The sequence below is a fragment of the Orcinus orca genome, chromosome 20 (genome assembly GCF_937001465.1).
Source record: "Orcinus orca chromosome 20, mOrcOrc1.1, whole genome shotgun sequence".
NCBI classification, from domain to species: Eukaryota; Metazoa; Chordata; class Mammalia; order Artiodactyla; family Delphinidae; genus Orcinus; species Orcinus orca.
The window spans coordinates 51,999,387-52,014,448 of record NC_064578.1 but is presented as its reverse complement, the minus strand read 5'-3'; the positions used below and the strand labels follow the sequence as shown (position 1 = coordinate 52,014,448).

The 15,062-nt window shown below is 49.0% G+C and overlaps 2 protein-coding genes and 4 non-coding genes across 20 annotated transcripts in view; all 6 read right to left on the bottom strand.

Moving 5' to 3' along the window:
- Positions 1 to 3,528: 3,528 nt before the first annotated feature.
- Positions 3,529 to 7,326, bottom strand: RPL13A (ribosomal protein L13a). The gene is made up of 8 exons (XM_004271039.4): positions 7,242 to 7,326; positions 5,576 to 5,648; positions 5,141 to 5,206; positions 4,831 to 4,932; positions 4,522 to 4,607; positions 4,283 to 4,342; positions 3,836 to 3,958; positions 3,529 to 3,644 (listed from the first exon to the last, which is right to left on the bottom strand). Exons 1-8 carry the CDS (start codon positions 7,254 to 7,256, stop codon positions 3,558 to 3,560), a joined length of 612 nt encoding a protein of 203 aa, XP_004271087.1. The 5' UTR covers positions 7,257 to 7,326; the 3' UTR covers positions 3,529 to 3,557.
- Positions 4,121 to 4,207, bottom strand: LOC117201839 (small nucleolar RNA SNORD35). The gene has a single exon (XR_004483968.1). It is a non-coding gene; the product is annotated as a small nucleolar RNA SNORD35 (small nucleolar RNA).
- LOC117201837 (small nucleolar RNA SNORD34) lies at positions 4,412 to 4,482 on the bottom strand. The gene has a single exon (XR_004483966.1). It is a non-coding gene; the product is annotated as a small nucleolar RNA SNORD34 (small nucleolar RNA).
- Positions 4,707 to 4,791, bottom strand: LOC117201835 (small nucleolar RNA Z195/SNORD33/SNORD32 family). The gene has a single exon (XR_004483964.1). It is a non-coding gene; the product is annotated as a small nucleolar RNA Z195/SNORD33/SNORD32 family (small nucleolar RNA).
- LOC117201836 (small nucleolar RNA Z195/SNORD33/SNORD32 family) lies at positions 5,449 to 5,532 on the bottom strand. The gene has a single exon (XR_004483965.1). It is a non-coding gene; the product is annotated as a small nucleolar RNA Z195/SNORD33/SNORD32 family (small nucleolar RNA).
- A 139-nt stretch (positions 7,327 to 7,465) lies between the features above and the next one.
- FLT3LG (fms related receptor tyrosine kinase 3 ligand) overlaps positions 7,466 to 15,062 on the bottom strand; it is an 11,637-nt gene continuing 4,040 nt past the window's right edge. For 7 of the 15 annotated variants that reach the window (XM_049704022.1, XM_049704021.1, XM_012533478.3 and 4 more), the window contains exons 7-8: positions 11,146 to 11,333; positions 8,310 to 8,539 (exon numbers count right to left, since the gene is read on the bottom strand). In XM_049704022.1, the coding sequence (XP_049559979.1) occupies positions 8,327 to 8,539; positions 11,146 to 11,333 (401 nt within the window). In that variant the 3' untranslated portion in view covers positions 8,310 to 8,326. Of the gene's footprint in view, positions 8,540 to 10,335; positions 10,595 to 11,145; positions 14,253 to 15,062 lie in introns of those variants that run through there. The other 8 variants (XM_049704027.1, XM_049704028.1, XM_049704024.1 and 5 more) reach the window with 5 other exon arrangements.

Genomic DNA, 15,062 nt, shown 5'->3' with positions numbered 1-15,062 from the left:
ATTCGGTTATACATATATATACATTTTCATTCTTTTCCATTATGGTTTATCACAGGATATTGAATATAGTTCCCTGTGCTACACAGTAGGACCTTGCTTTCCCAGGCTATATATGTAATAGTTGGCATCTGCTAATCCCAAACTCCCAATCTATCCCTCCCCCCCAGCCCCGCATAGCAACCACATTTGTTCTCTATATCTGTGAGTCTGTTTCTGTTTCATAAGTTCATCTGTGTCATATTTTAGATTCCACATATAGGTGATGAATGATACATTTTTAATTATCATTGTTTCAGTCCCTCTGGGGTAGCATTGAGGGACTTTTCATTTTAGAACCTGCTATGTCTTCCCCCCAGTGACCTTGTAGTAGCTTTATAATTTATTTTTTGAAGAAAAAGTAAGTTCTGGAGTTTTTGAATGACTTAGAAAGAATTTATGATATTTAGTTAAAAAAAAAAAAAAAAGCAGGACCCGGAGTTGCTGTCTACAATGTGTGCTAAACTATGTACAAAAGTTACCTATAAAAGTCTGCATAAAAGTTTCTAACTTAGAAAAAAGCCTGGAAGGAAATGCATGATATTGCTCTGGTGGTTTACATCTCCAGGTGGTGAGATTAGGTATGATTTCCTGTCTGGTGTCTTAAATGCTCAATATTTTGCAAATTACTCAGAGCAGCTGGTGAGATTTTGATAAGGGAAGAGTAAAGAAAAGAAATACTGCTTCACTCTGAAGGGGTGAGGGCAAACTGGAGATATTTAGGTCCTTAGCTTCCTAGACATTTTTGATCACAGCCCACAGTAGGAAATGCATTTTGCATTGTGACCAAACACACACACCTCTCTCTCACCCTCTTCTGCCTTTCTCTCTGCCTCTTTTCTAATTTTTAAGTCTTTTACCTCTCTCCTTTCCTTTCTGTAATACACTGATTTTTTTCCTTTTCATTTCTATTCAGTTTCATTACCATCACTATTATTTAAATTATTATTTATTTGGCTTGGCCAGGTCTTAGTTGTGACATGCAGGATCTTTCTCTTTTTAGTTGCGGCATGCGCAATCTAGTTCCCTGACCAGGGATCGAACCCGGCCCCCTGCATTGGGAGCGTGGAGTCTTAACCGCTGGACCACCAGGGAAGCCCCTCAATTTCATTATCATTTTAAGGCTACTTACAACCCACCACATCGATTTTTTTGAACTGCAGTGTGAACAGCTTTGGTGCCCAATAAGAAACTTCAGCCAACTCTAGTTACCACTTGAGGGCGTATTTCCCTGTCTCTGCCAGATTTCAGACATTTACTACCATTTCACAACAGAAATCCAAAAGCTAGGAGACCTGGAGACCCTCGCCCTCCCCAGTGAGCACAGAAATGTCTATTAAAACAAGACGTTATCCTTGCACCCCACCCACAGACCAGGAGATGAGGCTGACCTGGGACTGGCACGTCACGTTCTGTTGGAGGGTGCTTTGGTTGTGGGCAGTTGGGCAAGATGGAACTGGAGCTTTGGAAACGTTCATTCTGTTGGCCCAGAGGTTCTGATTCCCTGTACTTGTTCCGCAGGAATGATTAAGGTTATGCCTGGAGATTTCATTTGCATTCTGAGGAATGAGGAGCATCTTCTCATGTATTTATTGGCATTTGTGTATCTTCTTTGGTGAAACGTGTTTTCATGTTTTGGCCGGTTTTATTTGGTTATCTGTTACTGAGTTTTAAAGAGTTTTTCTATATATTTGGCATTCAAGTCCTGCAAGAGATGATATGCAAATAACTTCTCCCAGTCTGACCTGTCTTCATCTCTTTAATGGTGGGTGTCTTTTAGAAGTGGCAAGTTTTACATTTTTAAGCCAAATATAAGGGATTGTGGTTTCCAGGGGATTATATTGTGCTTTTACATGCAGTCCTGTTAAACTTAAGACTTAAACTCTGGTTTTCAGTTGCTTCTGTAGGCAGCTCTGCTGGTGAGCAGGAGCCCCAGGAGGGGTAGGGCACCCACTTGCAAACTGATTTTCTTAGAGAAAATTTAAGCCACTGTGGTATATTAGACATTTTGGAGATTAAGCAAGAGAGAACGGCACAGTGCACCAAGTTATGATCTGCCCCGTGAACCAACTAGCAAGTATTGCCTACCAGTCCCAAGGGCAGCACAAATCTAGCTTTCTTCCCAGTACAGATGTGCATACCTTCGTCACACCAGACCCCTGAGTGTCATCCTGGCTGACACTGCTGACTGCATATAACTCTCATCAGTAAGATGGGGATGGGGGCCCACCTGGGTCAAGTATTGAGAGGTGACCAAGGGTGACTGTCCAGGGCTGGGTACCCTAATGTTTACCCTTTCAGGGACTCACCCTGGCAGATCTAACCAGCCTAGTTTTAATCTTACAAAGCACCAAGAGCTTTCAAATCCCACTTTCTCTAATGCCTAACCACCATTTACAAAGTGTTTTTCTTGTCCATTTCTTCACATTAAGCGTGGCCTGGCGTGGCAGACTGGAAGAGACCACATGCCCCACAGTGAGGAACCAGTTTTAGAGAATGGTGGCAATTCCATACTTTGCAGCTGAATTAGGGAAGACAACTTTATGCAAACTGGGCAACACCAGGCTCTACAGGTCGTAAATACCAATCTCATAGGCACCTCAAATTCCTTGGCATGTCAGTCTCTACAAAGGCCAACTCCTCCACGAAAGGCAGTTTCTAATCCATCATCTGCAGAAAGAGCACAGCCAGTTTTATTCTTCAAAGCCTCCCATCCGCCGAGGGCCCTGCTCCCCTGGGCCTGCCTCTATGGCAGACACACACTGCAAAGACGCCAAACTTCTTTAAAAATAATTTATTAGTTTTGGATCACAAAATATAGGGAAGACACAAGGGCAATGCCTGTGACCCCTTAGGCCGTACTTCCCTTCCATAACACCTTTTAGAAGTTTTTTTTTTTTTTTTTTGGCGGTACACGGGCCTCTCACTGTTGTGGCCTCTCCTGTTGTGGAGCACAGGCTCCAGACGTGCAGGCTCAGCGGCCATGGCTCACGGGCCCAGCCTGGGGCACGAACCCGTGTCCCCTGCATCGGCAGGCAGACTCTCAACCTCTGCGCCACCAGGGAAGCCCCATAAACACCTTTTAGAACCCCAGACTCGTGCTGCCCAAGCATTCTCTCACATCCTAACAGCTGCAGAGTATAGTACCTGACCATGTGGGAAGCTTAAACAGACTCCCTGTAAGCGATGTGAGTGGCCCTTCCAATTAGGTCTTCCAACTCACTTTTGCCAGTATTGCAACAGCACTGGTTGTTCGAACTGTCCATGTCCTAAAACTCTCATGAATGAATAGGTCACAGGCAAATTCTGCCTGCACAGCCCTTACAAATGTCTACGCTTTTAAAAAGGCCTTTCTTAAACAGCAGTGGCTAAGGCGCCTTTGCTATACCCAGTCTTCTAAGCCCCAGGCTGCCTGTGGCACCTGGAATGGCAGCCCCTGGGGTCCCCCACATCCTAGGGTGGCGATGGAGGAAGGGCAGGCCAGGCCAAGCATGAAGAAGAAACAGTCAATTTTATTGGGCTCAGACTAAGAATCCATGGGTCTTGAGGACCTCTGTGAATCGGTCGATTTTCTTCTCTATGTTCTTTTCGGCCTGCTTCCGTAGCCTCTGTGGGGTCAAGGTGACAGGTGGTGGTTAGTGGCTGCTCCCTAGGACTGCCCTTATCCCAGGGGGCCACCCACACTGGGCCTTAGGCAGAGCCTTCTGAGGGCACAACTAAGACCCAAGTTAAGAGTAATCAGCTCCCAGACCCTGCCCCAGAAAACGTGGTGCCCCTCCAGCCACAGCCCCACCCTCACCATGAGCTGCTTCTTTTTTCGGTAGTGGATCTTGGCCTTCTCCTTTCTCTTCTCCTCCAGTGTAGCCGTTACTGCCTGGTACTTCCAGCCAACCTCATGAGCCAGGCGCCCTAGGTAGGCAAACTGGGGGGGGAGAGGGAGAAACGAAGCTGTAAGAAGACGAGGCCAGGGTGACTAGGGGAAGGGAGCTGACATCCGGTCCTAGAGGATCCCAGTCTAGCCATACAACTTTTCAGCAAGCCCATGCTCAAGAGACACGGCTACCCCTGGCAGGGCTCTCTGCTCCTCCTGGCATCAGCTGAGCCATTGGCATTATCGGCACTGCCCACGGTGGCATCCGCAGACCATCGTGAGAAAAAACCATCATCTGCCAGTCTTAGGGCCCTAGGTGCACCCCCCAGGAAGCCTGGGACCCCAAGGCATCACTCAGCAGACCCCGGAACTCACCTTCCGTGTAGGCTTCAGACGCACAACCTTAAGGGCGGCAGGAACCACCATCCGCTTTTTCTGTTAGAGAAGAAGAGGGACTTAGAGACCTGGAGTGAGGGACAGACAGGGAAGAAGGCTGGCTGGGGCTGGCGTCTCAGCCAGTGCTGTTTTCACGAGGATCAAACAATGTAGGTAACTGCAGAACATCACGGACGCCAGACACAAAGATGCTGCTGAGGGAGATGGGTCTTGCTCACCTTGTCATAGGGTGGCGGGATCCCATCAAACACCTTGAGGCGGTCCAGAGCGGCCTGGCCTCGCTTGGTCTTGTGGGGCAGCATGCCTGTGGGCAGAGGACAACAGACCTGCTCAGCGGGGCATGCGAGGACCCCGCTGCCCCACCTGGGCGGGCGGGCGGGCAGGCAGGCGGCCGGGCAGGCAGGCGGCCTCAGATGGTAGTGCATGTGGAGTCATCTCATGGTTGGGAAACTCGAACAAGAGTGGGAAAAGTCTTCATCACCGGCCACCCGCCCCATCAGCCCCTGTGGTCCTCAGGCCCAGCTCACCTCGCACTGTCCGCCAGAAGATGCGGCTGGGGGCTCGGAAGTGGTAAGGGCCACGGGAGGGGTTGGTGTTCATCCGCTTGCGGAGGAATGCCAGGTACTTCACTGGCAAGAGGGGAGAGTGTGTGAGGCCTCAAGAGTCCTCAGGCAGATGGTAACTCCTTCCAACGCAGCACACAACCTTTCTTCCGAGGGCGTGTTCGGGAACTCAGACTAGGACCTCCCCCCACTGGTGGGACTGCTTAGGAGCCCGTGAAGTGTGAGCCCCACAGAGGTCCACCCTCTCCAGCCCTCCTCCCAGGCCCTCACTCACACTTGTTTCTATAGAAATTGCCAGAAATGTTGATGCCCTCACAGCGCACAACCACCACCTTTCGACCTAGAGGGAATGGAAAATGAGACAATCAAGGAGGTCAAAGGTTAGGAAGCAGGCCCAATTACTGCTAAGGACCCAGAAAGGAGGCTCCTTCCGTCTCAAACCGACCACAATGAACAAGGAAGGCACGGAGTCTCCTGCCCCGTGTCACAGAGCAGCAATCGGCGGAGCTGGACTCGTGCTTAAGTTCAATTTGTTAGTCTGACAGAGCCCAGAGCCCCCAACCTAGGAGGGGAGGAGCCTGGCAGGTCTCAGAGCGGTGCATGGGGTTGATCTCATGGTCGTCAGACTCAAACGAAAGATGGTGATTTTTGCTCATCACTGACCTCGAGGCTCATGTCTGGGGAAGCTGTGGGCAGGGGGCAGACTTACCCAGAAGCACCTGCTTAGCCACGATGGCCGCCAGACGGCCCAGGAGATGGCCTCGGCCATCGAGAACCAGGACCTGTTGGAGATAGGTTGAGAGGGCTCAGAGGCACCCACAGCTTTGACTCCCCACCTCAAACAATCATTCCTCCCTACTTGATCATTTCACCTACCTCCCAGGGTGCCTGCTAACCAAGTAAGAGACACAGGAACTAGGAACTAAGCCTCACTATACAGAGAAGGCCAAGAGAGCAAATGACTCAGGATTTCAGTGAGTGGGGTAAGATACCCAAGGACTCCCCTCACATCTCAGCTGCTTGAAGGGCAAGAATCTTTATGCCCAGATTATGCCTGACAGTCAGCGAATGAGCTACCATCTGAATCCAGACTGGCAATACTGATCCTCCAGGCAGAAGAACCTGCGATCTGGATACAAACCTTAGAATCTCGACAGAATCTGATTCTGTCCTGGTCTCAAAGATATTTTTCTAGCATGAAGGTTCAGAGCAGATGAAACTAGGAAGGGTAGTCAAAAGCCCTGGCTGGCTCTGGTACTGACTAGATTTGCATCCTCCCGCGAACTGCTCAAACGCCAATCCTCAACTTCTTGTCAAGAGTGAAAGTCCCAACTCTTTACCAAGGGCTTCCTATACATGTTGTGATTGTTGGAAGCCGGTGTAAAAGGCTACAGAATCTAAAACCAGACTTCCTGACAATGTGACTTTGGTCAAAACCCTCCAAATCTCCAATATCTGCCTCAGGAACACTATGATAAATGAGCTGAATTACACAAAATACAAGGCAAACTATACCAGGAGCCGTAAATGCAGGGACACAGGTTCGGAGAACTCTACCACTTGCCTGGCCCCAAACGTGGTTTTCCTTCCGGAACCATAGACCCATCACAGGTACACCCCTTCCAGAGCCATCCCCTCCTTTATATCTAATTGGTTACCCAAGAAGACTGGGCCAAGTCAGAGTTAAGTTTCTGCTGCCGTCCTTGAGGACCTCCAGATCGTTAAGGACAAAGGATATCCCAGTGCTGTAAACATTTCATTACAATCCTGTTTCCAGCACCAGCAGACCTTTAAAGAGTTCCTCGACCCCCAGGAGAAAGGAAAAGAGCAACTCGCGCCTGCATGCCCTGTAGGCAGGAGCTCTCTCGACCCGCTGCAAAGATTTCGCGCTAAAATACCCACAGCTGCAGGAGACCCCTAATACGCACTCCCACGAGGCCGAAACAACCCGCGCTTTGGGCAGGGCGAAAGTACCCTCCATTTTGACCAATCCTCGGCTTCTCTTCGTCCCCTGGCCGCGCAGCTGCCTTCCGCGTGCTTCCCCACCGCTGAGGACACACGGGCCCAATTCGGCCAAGACCCGGCCAAGATCAAGGTAAATCAGGCCTAGTTTTAAAATAACTTTTCTTGTGCTGGAAGCCCCGATCACTGCCCCCTGGGGGAAAAATGATGCCGCATTCTATCTAGCCAGCCCAGAGCGTAAAAACCGCTTTATATTCCCGTTTTGGGTTCCTCTTACCCCGAAAGCTTTCTGTTTTGCTCAGTTATCGATCTTAAGTTCCACAGTACACTTACGAGAGAAAAGAGGTCCAACCCCGGTCCGGTCTCGACCCCACCCCGGCCCCACACCGCCCCGGCCCGCGCAGAGCCTGTACCTGCCCCTCCGCCATCTTCGGCAGCCGCCTGGGAAAGAAGGAACCTTAACCGCAGGGTTTCTTATCCCTTGAAACAGGGGCGGAGGAAGTGACGCAACACGGCCGCTTTCCGTCTTTTCACGGACCAGAGTGCCGTGCGCGTGCGCAGAAAGGCCCACTGGAAGGCGGGTCGTCTTTTGACTGTCCAATCAGTATCGTTTCTATCGAACCTAGGCGGCCTTGGCTGTGCCGGGCGAGATCACGTGGGGTAGGAGGGGGCTCTGCGGGGGCGGGGCTGTTCAGCCTCCGTTGCCGTATTTAGGAGGGGCTGGTAATCCTCGCGCGAGTTGTCCGCTGTGTTTGCGGTGGGACGGGGGCGAGAAGGCTGGAGGAGAAGCGCTCTTACCCCCTAAAGCGATAATACGTGTAGGCCCACAGCGGGCAACGAGGCATGCCCTTTTGCGCTCAGTCTAGGCTTAGAGATCTGGATTCCGGTGCCTGTCCGGCTTCCTTGTGATCTGGCTAAATCCCTGGCCGTGTATGGGCCTCAGTGTCCTCACCTGTCAAAAAGGTGGAGATAGTCTTCCCCATGAGATCTAACGCATGAAGGAATGACTTCTAGATGCCTGAGTGTTCCCCAAAGGAGCTTCTCACTTTCTGGACTTTCTGGACAAAGCCTTTGCTTTGGCGGTTCCCCTTGACTGGGATGCCCTTCCCTCCACCCCCACCTTCTAAAATCTGGCTTGAGTCCTTCTCTCTAGAGAGCTTCCCTGTTATCTCAGGCTGGCTCAGGTACATCCTCGGGGCTCCCACAGTGCCTATGCTACCTCCATTAGAGCGTGTGTCATCCTGTACTGGGGCTCTCTGGGGCCCCTGTCTTCTCCCCCATGGACCAGGAACCCTGAGAGGGTGGGGCTGGTTCTCACTCACGTGTGGGTCCCAGCCCTGACCTGCACTGGCCCTGGGGCCCAGGAGGCCTCAGAGAATAGGTATTGAATGAAACACTGCATTAACTGAAAAAACAAGACCCAAACCCAAACTGCCCCATCCACTCACCCTGTCCCATCCACAGACAGGCCTGGCCAGAGCTGGTAGAAAAGGATGATTTATATACAATTTCCTGGGGACAAGGGCTTTGTACAGAGTGGGGAGGGTGAGGCCGGGGCTGCTGCTGGGTGCTGGCGTTGCCTCCATCCTGGGGAGACAGTGACAGGAGCAATGTGGCCAAGGAAAGGACCAGTTTCTAGCTGACTTCCTCCAACTTCCGACTCTGTGTCCTCGGGCAGGTGACTCCTCTCTCTGGGCCTCAGTGTCCTCCTCTGTAAAATGGGATGATAGATGACTCACTGGGCTGTTTGAGGCTCCGTGGACAGAGGAGAGGAAAGCAACAAGCTCAGGGCTTGGCACAGTCTCAATGCCAAAAACAACTCCATTCACCCTGAATGCTCACTGTGTGTTTGGGCATCGCTGGCCAAGAGAACTAACTCTCTGCAACCATGAGAGATCTGCGCTCTCCAGGACAGCTGTGATACCAGCCACATGTGAATACTGTGCACTCTAAATGTGGCCAGCAAAACTGAGACACTGAGTTTTTCATTTTACCTAATTTAAACTTAAACTAATAGTGTGGTTATTGGGAGAGTGGGAAAACAGGGTGTGAACAGGGACAAGGGTAGGAGGAAAACTTCTCAACTGAAAATTGTATCTCAGGGACTTCCCTGGTGGTCCAGTGATTAAGACTTCACCTTCCAATGCAGTGCATGCGGGTTCGATCCCTGGTCCCTGGTCCCTGGTCGGGGAGCTAAGATCCCACATGCCTCCCGGCCAAAAAACCAAAACATAAAACAGAAGCAATATTGTAACAAATTCAATAAAGACTTAAAAAAAAAAGATAGAAAATGTGTTTAAAAAAAAAAAGTTGTATCTCAGACTTCCCTGGCGGTCCAGTGGTTAAAACTCTGAGCTTCCACTGCAGGGGGCACAGGTTCAATCCCTGGTGAGGGAAGCTCCTGCGAGGCGTGGCCAAAAAAAAAAAAAAAAAAAAAATTGTATCTCAAAAAGAATTGTAATAAAAATTACTGCCCGGGACTTCCCTGGTGGCGCAGTGGTTAGGAGTCCGCCTGCCAATGCAAGGGACAAGGGTTCGAGCCCTGGTCTGGGAAGATCCCATATGCTGCAGAGCTATTAAGCTCGTGCACTACAAGTACTGAGCCTGCACTCTAGAGCCTGTGTTCTGCAATGAGAAGACCTTGCACCACAGCACCACAACAAAGAGTAGCCCCTGCTCACCACAACTAGAGAAAGCCCGTGCATAGCAACGAAGACCCAATGCAGCCAAAAAAAAAAAAAGTACTCCCCAAAACAAATGCTGACATGAAAGATCATTTAATTTAGAAATTGTTCCGTGATCTAGTTATTGGAAAACTTCTGTAGGTTTCAAAGAACTTGAGTATACGAATCTACTTATGCAACTGTAAATTTCATGGAATCTAAATACTGATCGAATATTTCTGATAATTTCACATACGCATTGAGATGTGCTGTGAGTGGTGCATACACACTACATTCTGAAGACCTGGTATGAAAAAAAGAATGTAAAAATATCTCATTGATAATTTTTTAAAGTATTGATTACATGTTGAGATGACATTTTGGATACACAGGGTGAAATAAAATATATTCTTTTTTTTTTGACCACGCCACTGGGCTTACGGGATATTGGTTCCCCAACCAAGAATCAAACCCGTGCCCCCTGCAGTGGAAGCATAGAGTCCTAACCACTGGACAACCAGGGGATTCCCTAAAATATATTCTTTATACTGACCTGCTTATTTTTACTTTAAAAAAAGATTCAGCTACTAGAAAATTTAAAATCACATGTGTGGTGTGGCTTATATTCTATTTCCTTGGACAGCATTGCTCAAAGGGTTTTTTGTGGTCACTTCCCTTAACCTCTCAACAACTCTATGGTAGAAGGATTATTATTAGAGACTTTTGTACAGATAAGGAAACTGAGGCAAAAGAGTGAAAGGCACAGAAGCCGGAATCAGAAGGCCCAGAGTCAAATCTTGGCTCTGTCACTCACGAGCTGTGTGACTTTTGGCAAATGACTTACCTCTCTGGGCCTTGGTTTCCGCCTCTGTGAAATGGGGATAATAATGGCACCAGCTTCTCAATTAAGTGACTTAATCTGTAGAAAGCTCCAGCGCAAGACCTGAGACACTGAGGCACTCTACGTGTGAGCCATTGACGCCAGATGTTTCTTGTTAGATCCCTCTGACCTTTTTCACACCAGGAGGGCTTTGCAGAGGCGGTCCCCTCTGCCTGCTCCAGGAGGCCGCTCTCTCCTGGCTTGTAGACTCCTGTATACCTCCCTGGAGGTCGGGGTGGGCGGTGTCCTCATGCTTGCAGGTCCCCACTGAGCTCACTGTCTTTCCCGAATCTCCCTCTTCCCCCCAGGTTCCCCACTGGGCCAGACCCAGCGTCCTCTGCTTGTGCCACCTCCCCTTCCTCCTTCCTCGCACCCCCCACCAAGCCTGTCAGTCTCCAGCCCCATCCCTCCCGATGATCCCTGACCCCTGACTCTGCCCGTCCCCTCCTCTCCGTCCCCATGGTCCGGCCCTGGCTCAGGCCTTGTCCTCTCTCCCTGAACCCTCGCCCAGCAGCCTCCTCTTTGGCCTCCAGTCTGCTGTCTGTTCCGGTCTGTCCCCCTCCATGGCCCCAGAAGGGTCTTCTTGCATGCAGACTGACCCACCCCTTCCCTACTCAAGTTCCCCACCCGGCCCCCACCACACATGCCACCCACGCCAACACCAAGTCCGGGGTCCTCAGGTTGATGAGGAGTCAGTGCTCCAGGCAGGGCACCTATGGCCCCCAAAGGATCAGCTGACTCCGGCCATGCCCTCTGCCCACCCCACTGGCTCACCCGCTCCCCACGGTAAGGCATCCTCTGTCTCTTCCTTCGCCAGTGCAGGCACCAGGCAGCAGCCAGCAGCAGGAGGGCCACGGGCAGCAGCAGCAGCAGCAAGAGAAGCAGAAGAGGGGCCTGCGGGGCCGGCAGGGATGTGGCCCCCAAGGCCCCAGGACTCCTTGGGGGCAGCAGGGTGGAGGAGTCTGCCAGGAGAGAGGAGGCTGGGTGACTGAGAAGAAGGGGCAGGCCAGGGAAGGAAAAAAGGCCTGCCTGGTCCTGCTGTGTGACCTCAGGTGGGCTGCTGACTTCTCTGGGCCTCAGTCGCCTCATCCATAAAATGGGGATAATTATTGTATCGACTTCATAAGGTTGTCACAAAGATTAAATGCATGAATATACCGAAAGTGCTTAGAACAGTGTCTAGCATGTAGTAAGGTTGAATTTTATTTATTTTTTAAAGCCATTAATAACTTTTTATTTCAAATATATCATTGTACTTTTTTTTTCTTTTTGCCCACACGGCATGTGGGATTTTAGTTCCCCGACCAGGGATCAAACCCAGGCCCCTGCCAGTGGAAGTGTGGAAGTCCTAACCAGTGGACCTCCAGGGAATTCCCTACATTTTATTTTATAAAGGGACAAATGTGTGTCTAGTGCTTATGTATCGATTTGCTTATTTGTCTTCTTCCCCCAATAGTCTATGAGCTACACGAGGGTGACAGGAGCCTTATTGCCAGAACCTACTACTTAGTGCTTACTAAATAATAATTTAATTTACATAAAGTAAATATGTGAGTGGATGAATGGACAGATGATAGAACAATGAAAGATACAAAGTGTGAAGCTATGATGTCTCACAAGGCCCCACTTGATCTGGGCCCCTTTGTTCCTTCTGTACCCTCACCACCCACCTTCTCCCCTTTGCTTACTTGGCCTCAGCCACTGGGGCCTCCTCATGATTCCTTAAACAGGTAGGCAGGTTTCTGCCTCAGGGCCTTTGCACTGGCTGTTCCCTTTTTCACAACTTTCAGTGACTTTCCAGCTAACCACCTCAGCCCATGATTCCATCACCCTGTTTTAATTTGCCTGCATGGGGCTCATTACACTCACTTTCCTGATTAATTATATGTTTACATGTTTATCGTCTGTCTCCTTGATTAGCAGGTCAGCCTCCCATGGACATGGACTTGATCTTGTTCTGTGCTGTGTCTCCAATGCCAGGCGCCAGGGAGATGGTTAATAAAGGTTGGTTGAATGAATGATTAGTGATACATGTAAATACAAATGACAACGTTAAATATAAATGACTAGGACTTCTCTGGTGGCACAGGGGTTAAGAATCCGCCTGCCAATGCAGGGGACATGGCTTCGATCCCTGGTCCGGGAAGATCCCACATGCCGCGGAGCAACTAAGCCCATGCACCACAACTACTGACCCCACTCACCACAGCTACTGAAGCCCATGCGCCTAGAGCCCGTGCTCCGCAACAGGAGAAGCCACCGCAATGAGAAGCCCGCGCGCTGCAACAAACAGTAGCTCCCGCTCGCCGCAACTAGAGAAAGCCCGCGCGCAGCAATGAAGACCCAACGCAGCCAAAAATAAATTAATTAATTAAAAAATATATATAAATGACTAAATGACTGGAAATGCAGGAAGAAACTGAGAAGAATATAATTAGAGTGGGAGGTTTTCTTATGTCCCCCCACACCCACCCCCTGCACAGCTTGCGGGATCTGACCAGGGATGGAACCTGTGCCCCCCTGCAGTGGAAGCATGGAGTCCTAACCATTGGACCGCCAGGCAAGTCCCTAGAGCGGGAGGTTTTTAACCATCCCTCTCAGAACTTGACACATCTTGTAGACAAATATAACGAAGACAGAAAGTCTCTGAATAATACCAAGATAAGGTTGATAGAATATATACACACTGATTCAACCCTGATCGTACCAAAAACCAAAACAAACTATTATTTTCCTAAGACCTTGTTCAGTTACAAAACTGATTATATACTTGGCCGTAAAGGAAACCTTAATAAACTGAACAAGTTAAGTTTTCACAGGGCGTGGCCTCTCGTCATATTCCAATAAAGTTACTTCACTTTGAAACTTTTTTTTTTTTGGCCGCACCGCGTGGCTTGCAGGATCTTAGCTCCCTGACCAGGGACTGAACCTGTGCCGTTGGCGGCAAAAGCTCAGAGTCCTAACCACTGGACCTCTAGGGAATTCCCCACTTTGAAACTTTAGGGCTGGCCCATCCAATATGGCGGCCACTTGCCTCATGTGGCGAATAAATATGTGACCTGCGGCCAATCTGAACTGAGATGTGCTGTCCGTGTAAAATACACACCAATTCTTAAAGACTTAGTAGGAAAAAAGGATGTGAAATACCTCATGAAGTAATTTTTAAAAATATTGATTATGTATTGAAATGATATTACTTTGGGTTAAAATATATTGGGTTAAATAAAAAATATTGAGTTAGTAAAATTTCTGGTTTAGGGACTTCCCTGGCGGTCCAGTGGTTAGGACTCTGAGCTCTCACTGCCGAGGGCCCTGGTTTGATCCCTGATCAGGGAACTAAAATCCCACAAGTTGCGGGGCGTGCACCCTCCCAAAATTTGTGATTTAAATATTATTTTAAAAATTATAAAATTATGAGAATTAAATTCAAGGAACTTCCCTGGTGGTCCAGTGGTTAAGGCTCCGCTAAATAAATAAATAAATTCAATAACATCACAGAATTCCCGGGCAGTCCAGTGGTTAGGACTATGCGCTTCCACTGCAGGTGGCACGGCTTTGATCCCTGGTTGGGGAACAAAGATCCCACAAGCCATGCAGCACAGCCAAAAAAATAATAATAATAATAATAATAAATTCAATAACATCATTATAGAGAACAGATTACTGGCTGACAGGGGTTAGGATGGGAGTTTTAGGACGAGATCTAGTTGCACAAACTCACATGTGGTTACACAAAGCTACATGTGTGAAAAAATTACATAGATACACATACATACACACACACACTCTCTCTTTTAGGGGTTGAATGTGTCCCTCAAAATTCATACGATGAAATCCTAACCCACAGTACCTCGGAACATGCCCTTATTTGGAGATCAGGTCTGCAAAGAGGTGATCAAGTTAAAATGAGGTTGTTAATGGTGGGCCCTAATACAATATGACTGGTATCCTTATAAGAAGGGGAAATCTAGACACAGAGATATGCATAGGGGGAGAGTGCCATGTGAACATGAAAATGGCCATCTAGAAGCCAAGGAGAGAGACCTGAAACAGATCCTTCCCTCACAGCCCTCAGAAGAAGCTGGTCCTGCTCACCCCTCAATTTCCCAACTGTAAGAAGATAAACTGCTGCTGCTTCAATCACCTGGTTGGTGGTACTTTGTTACAGCAGCTGTAACAAACTAATACACATACACATGCATGCACTCATATATAACTGGTAAACTCTGAATAAACTCTGTGGATTGCAGCCATGTCAATTTCCTGGTTTTGACATTGTGCTAGAATTAATGTTACCAAGCAAAAGGTACCACTGGGGAGGCTGGGTGAAGGGTGTGCAGGACCTCCCTGTACAGTTTCTATGCCCCTTTCCTTTGAATCTGTAATTATCCCAACATAAAAAAGTTTTAAAAATAAATCCACCAATAATATGCTAAAAAATAACAAACATTAAGAATCCTGGGCTTCCCTGGTGGCTCAGTGGTTGAGAGTCCGCCTGCCGATGCAGGGGACACAGGTTCGTGCCCCGGTCTGGGAAGATCCCACATGCCGCGGAGCGGCTGGGCCAGTGAGCCATGGCCGCTGAGCCTGCACGTCCAGAGCCTGTGCTCCACAATGGGAGAGGCCACAGCAGTGAGAGGCCCGCGTACCGCAAAAAAAAAAAAAAAAAAAAAAAGAATCCTGAAAAATAA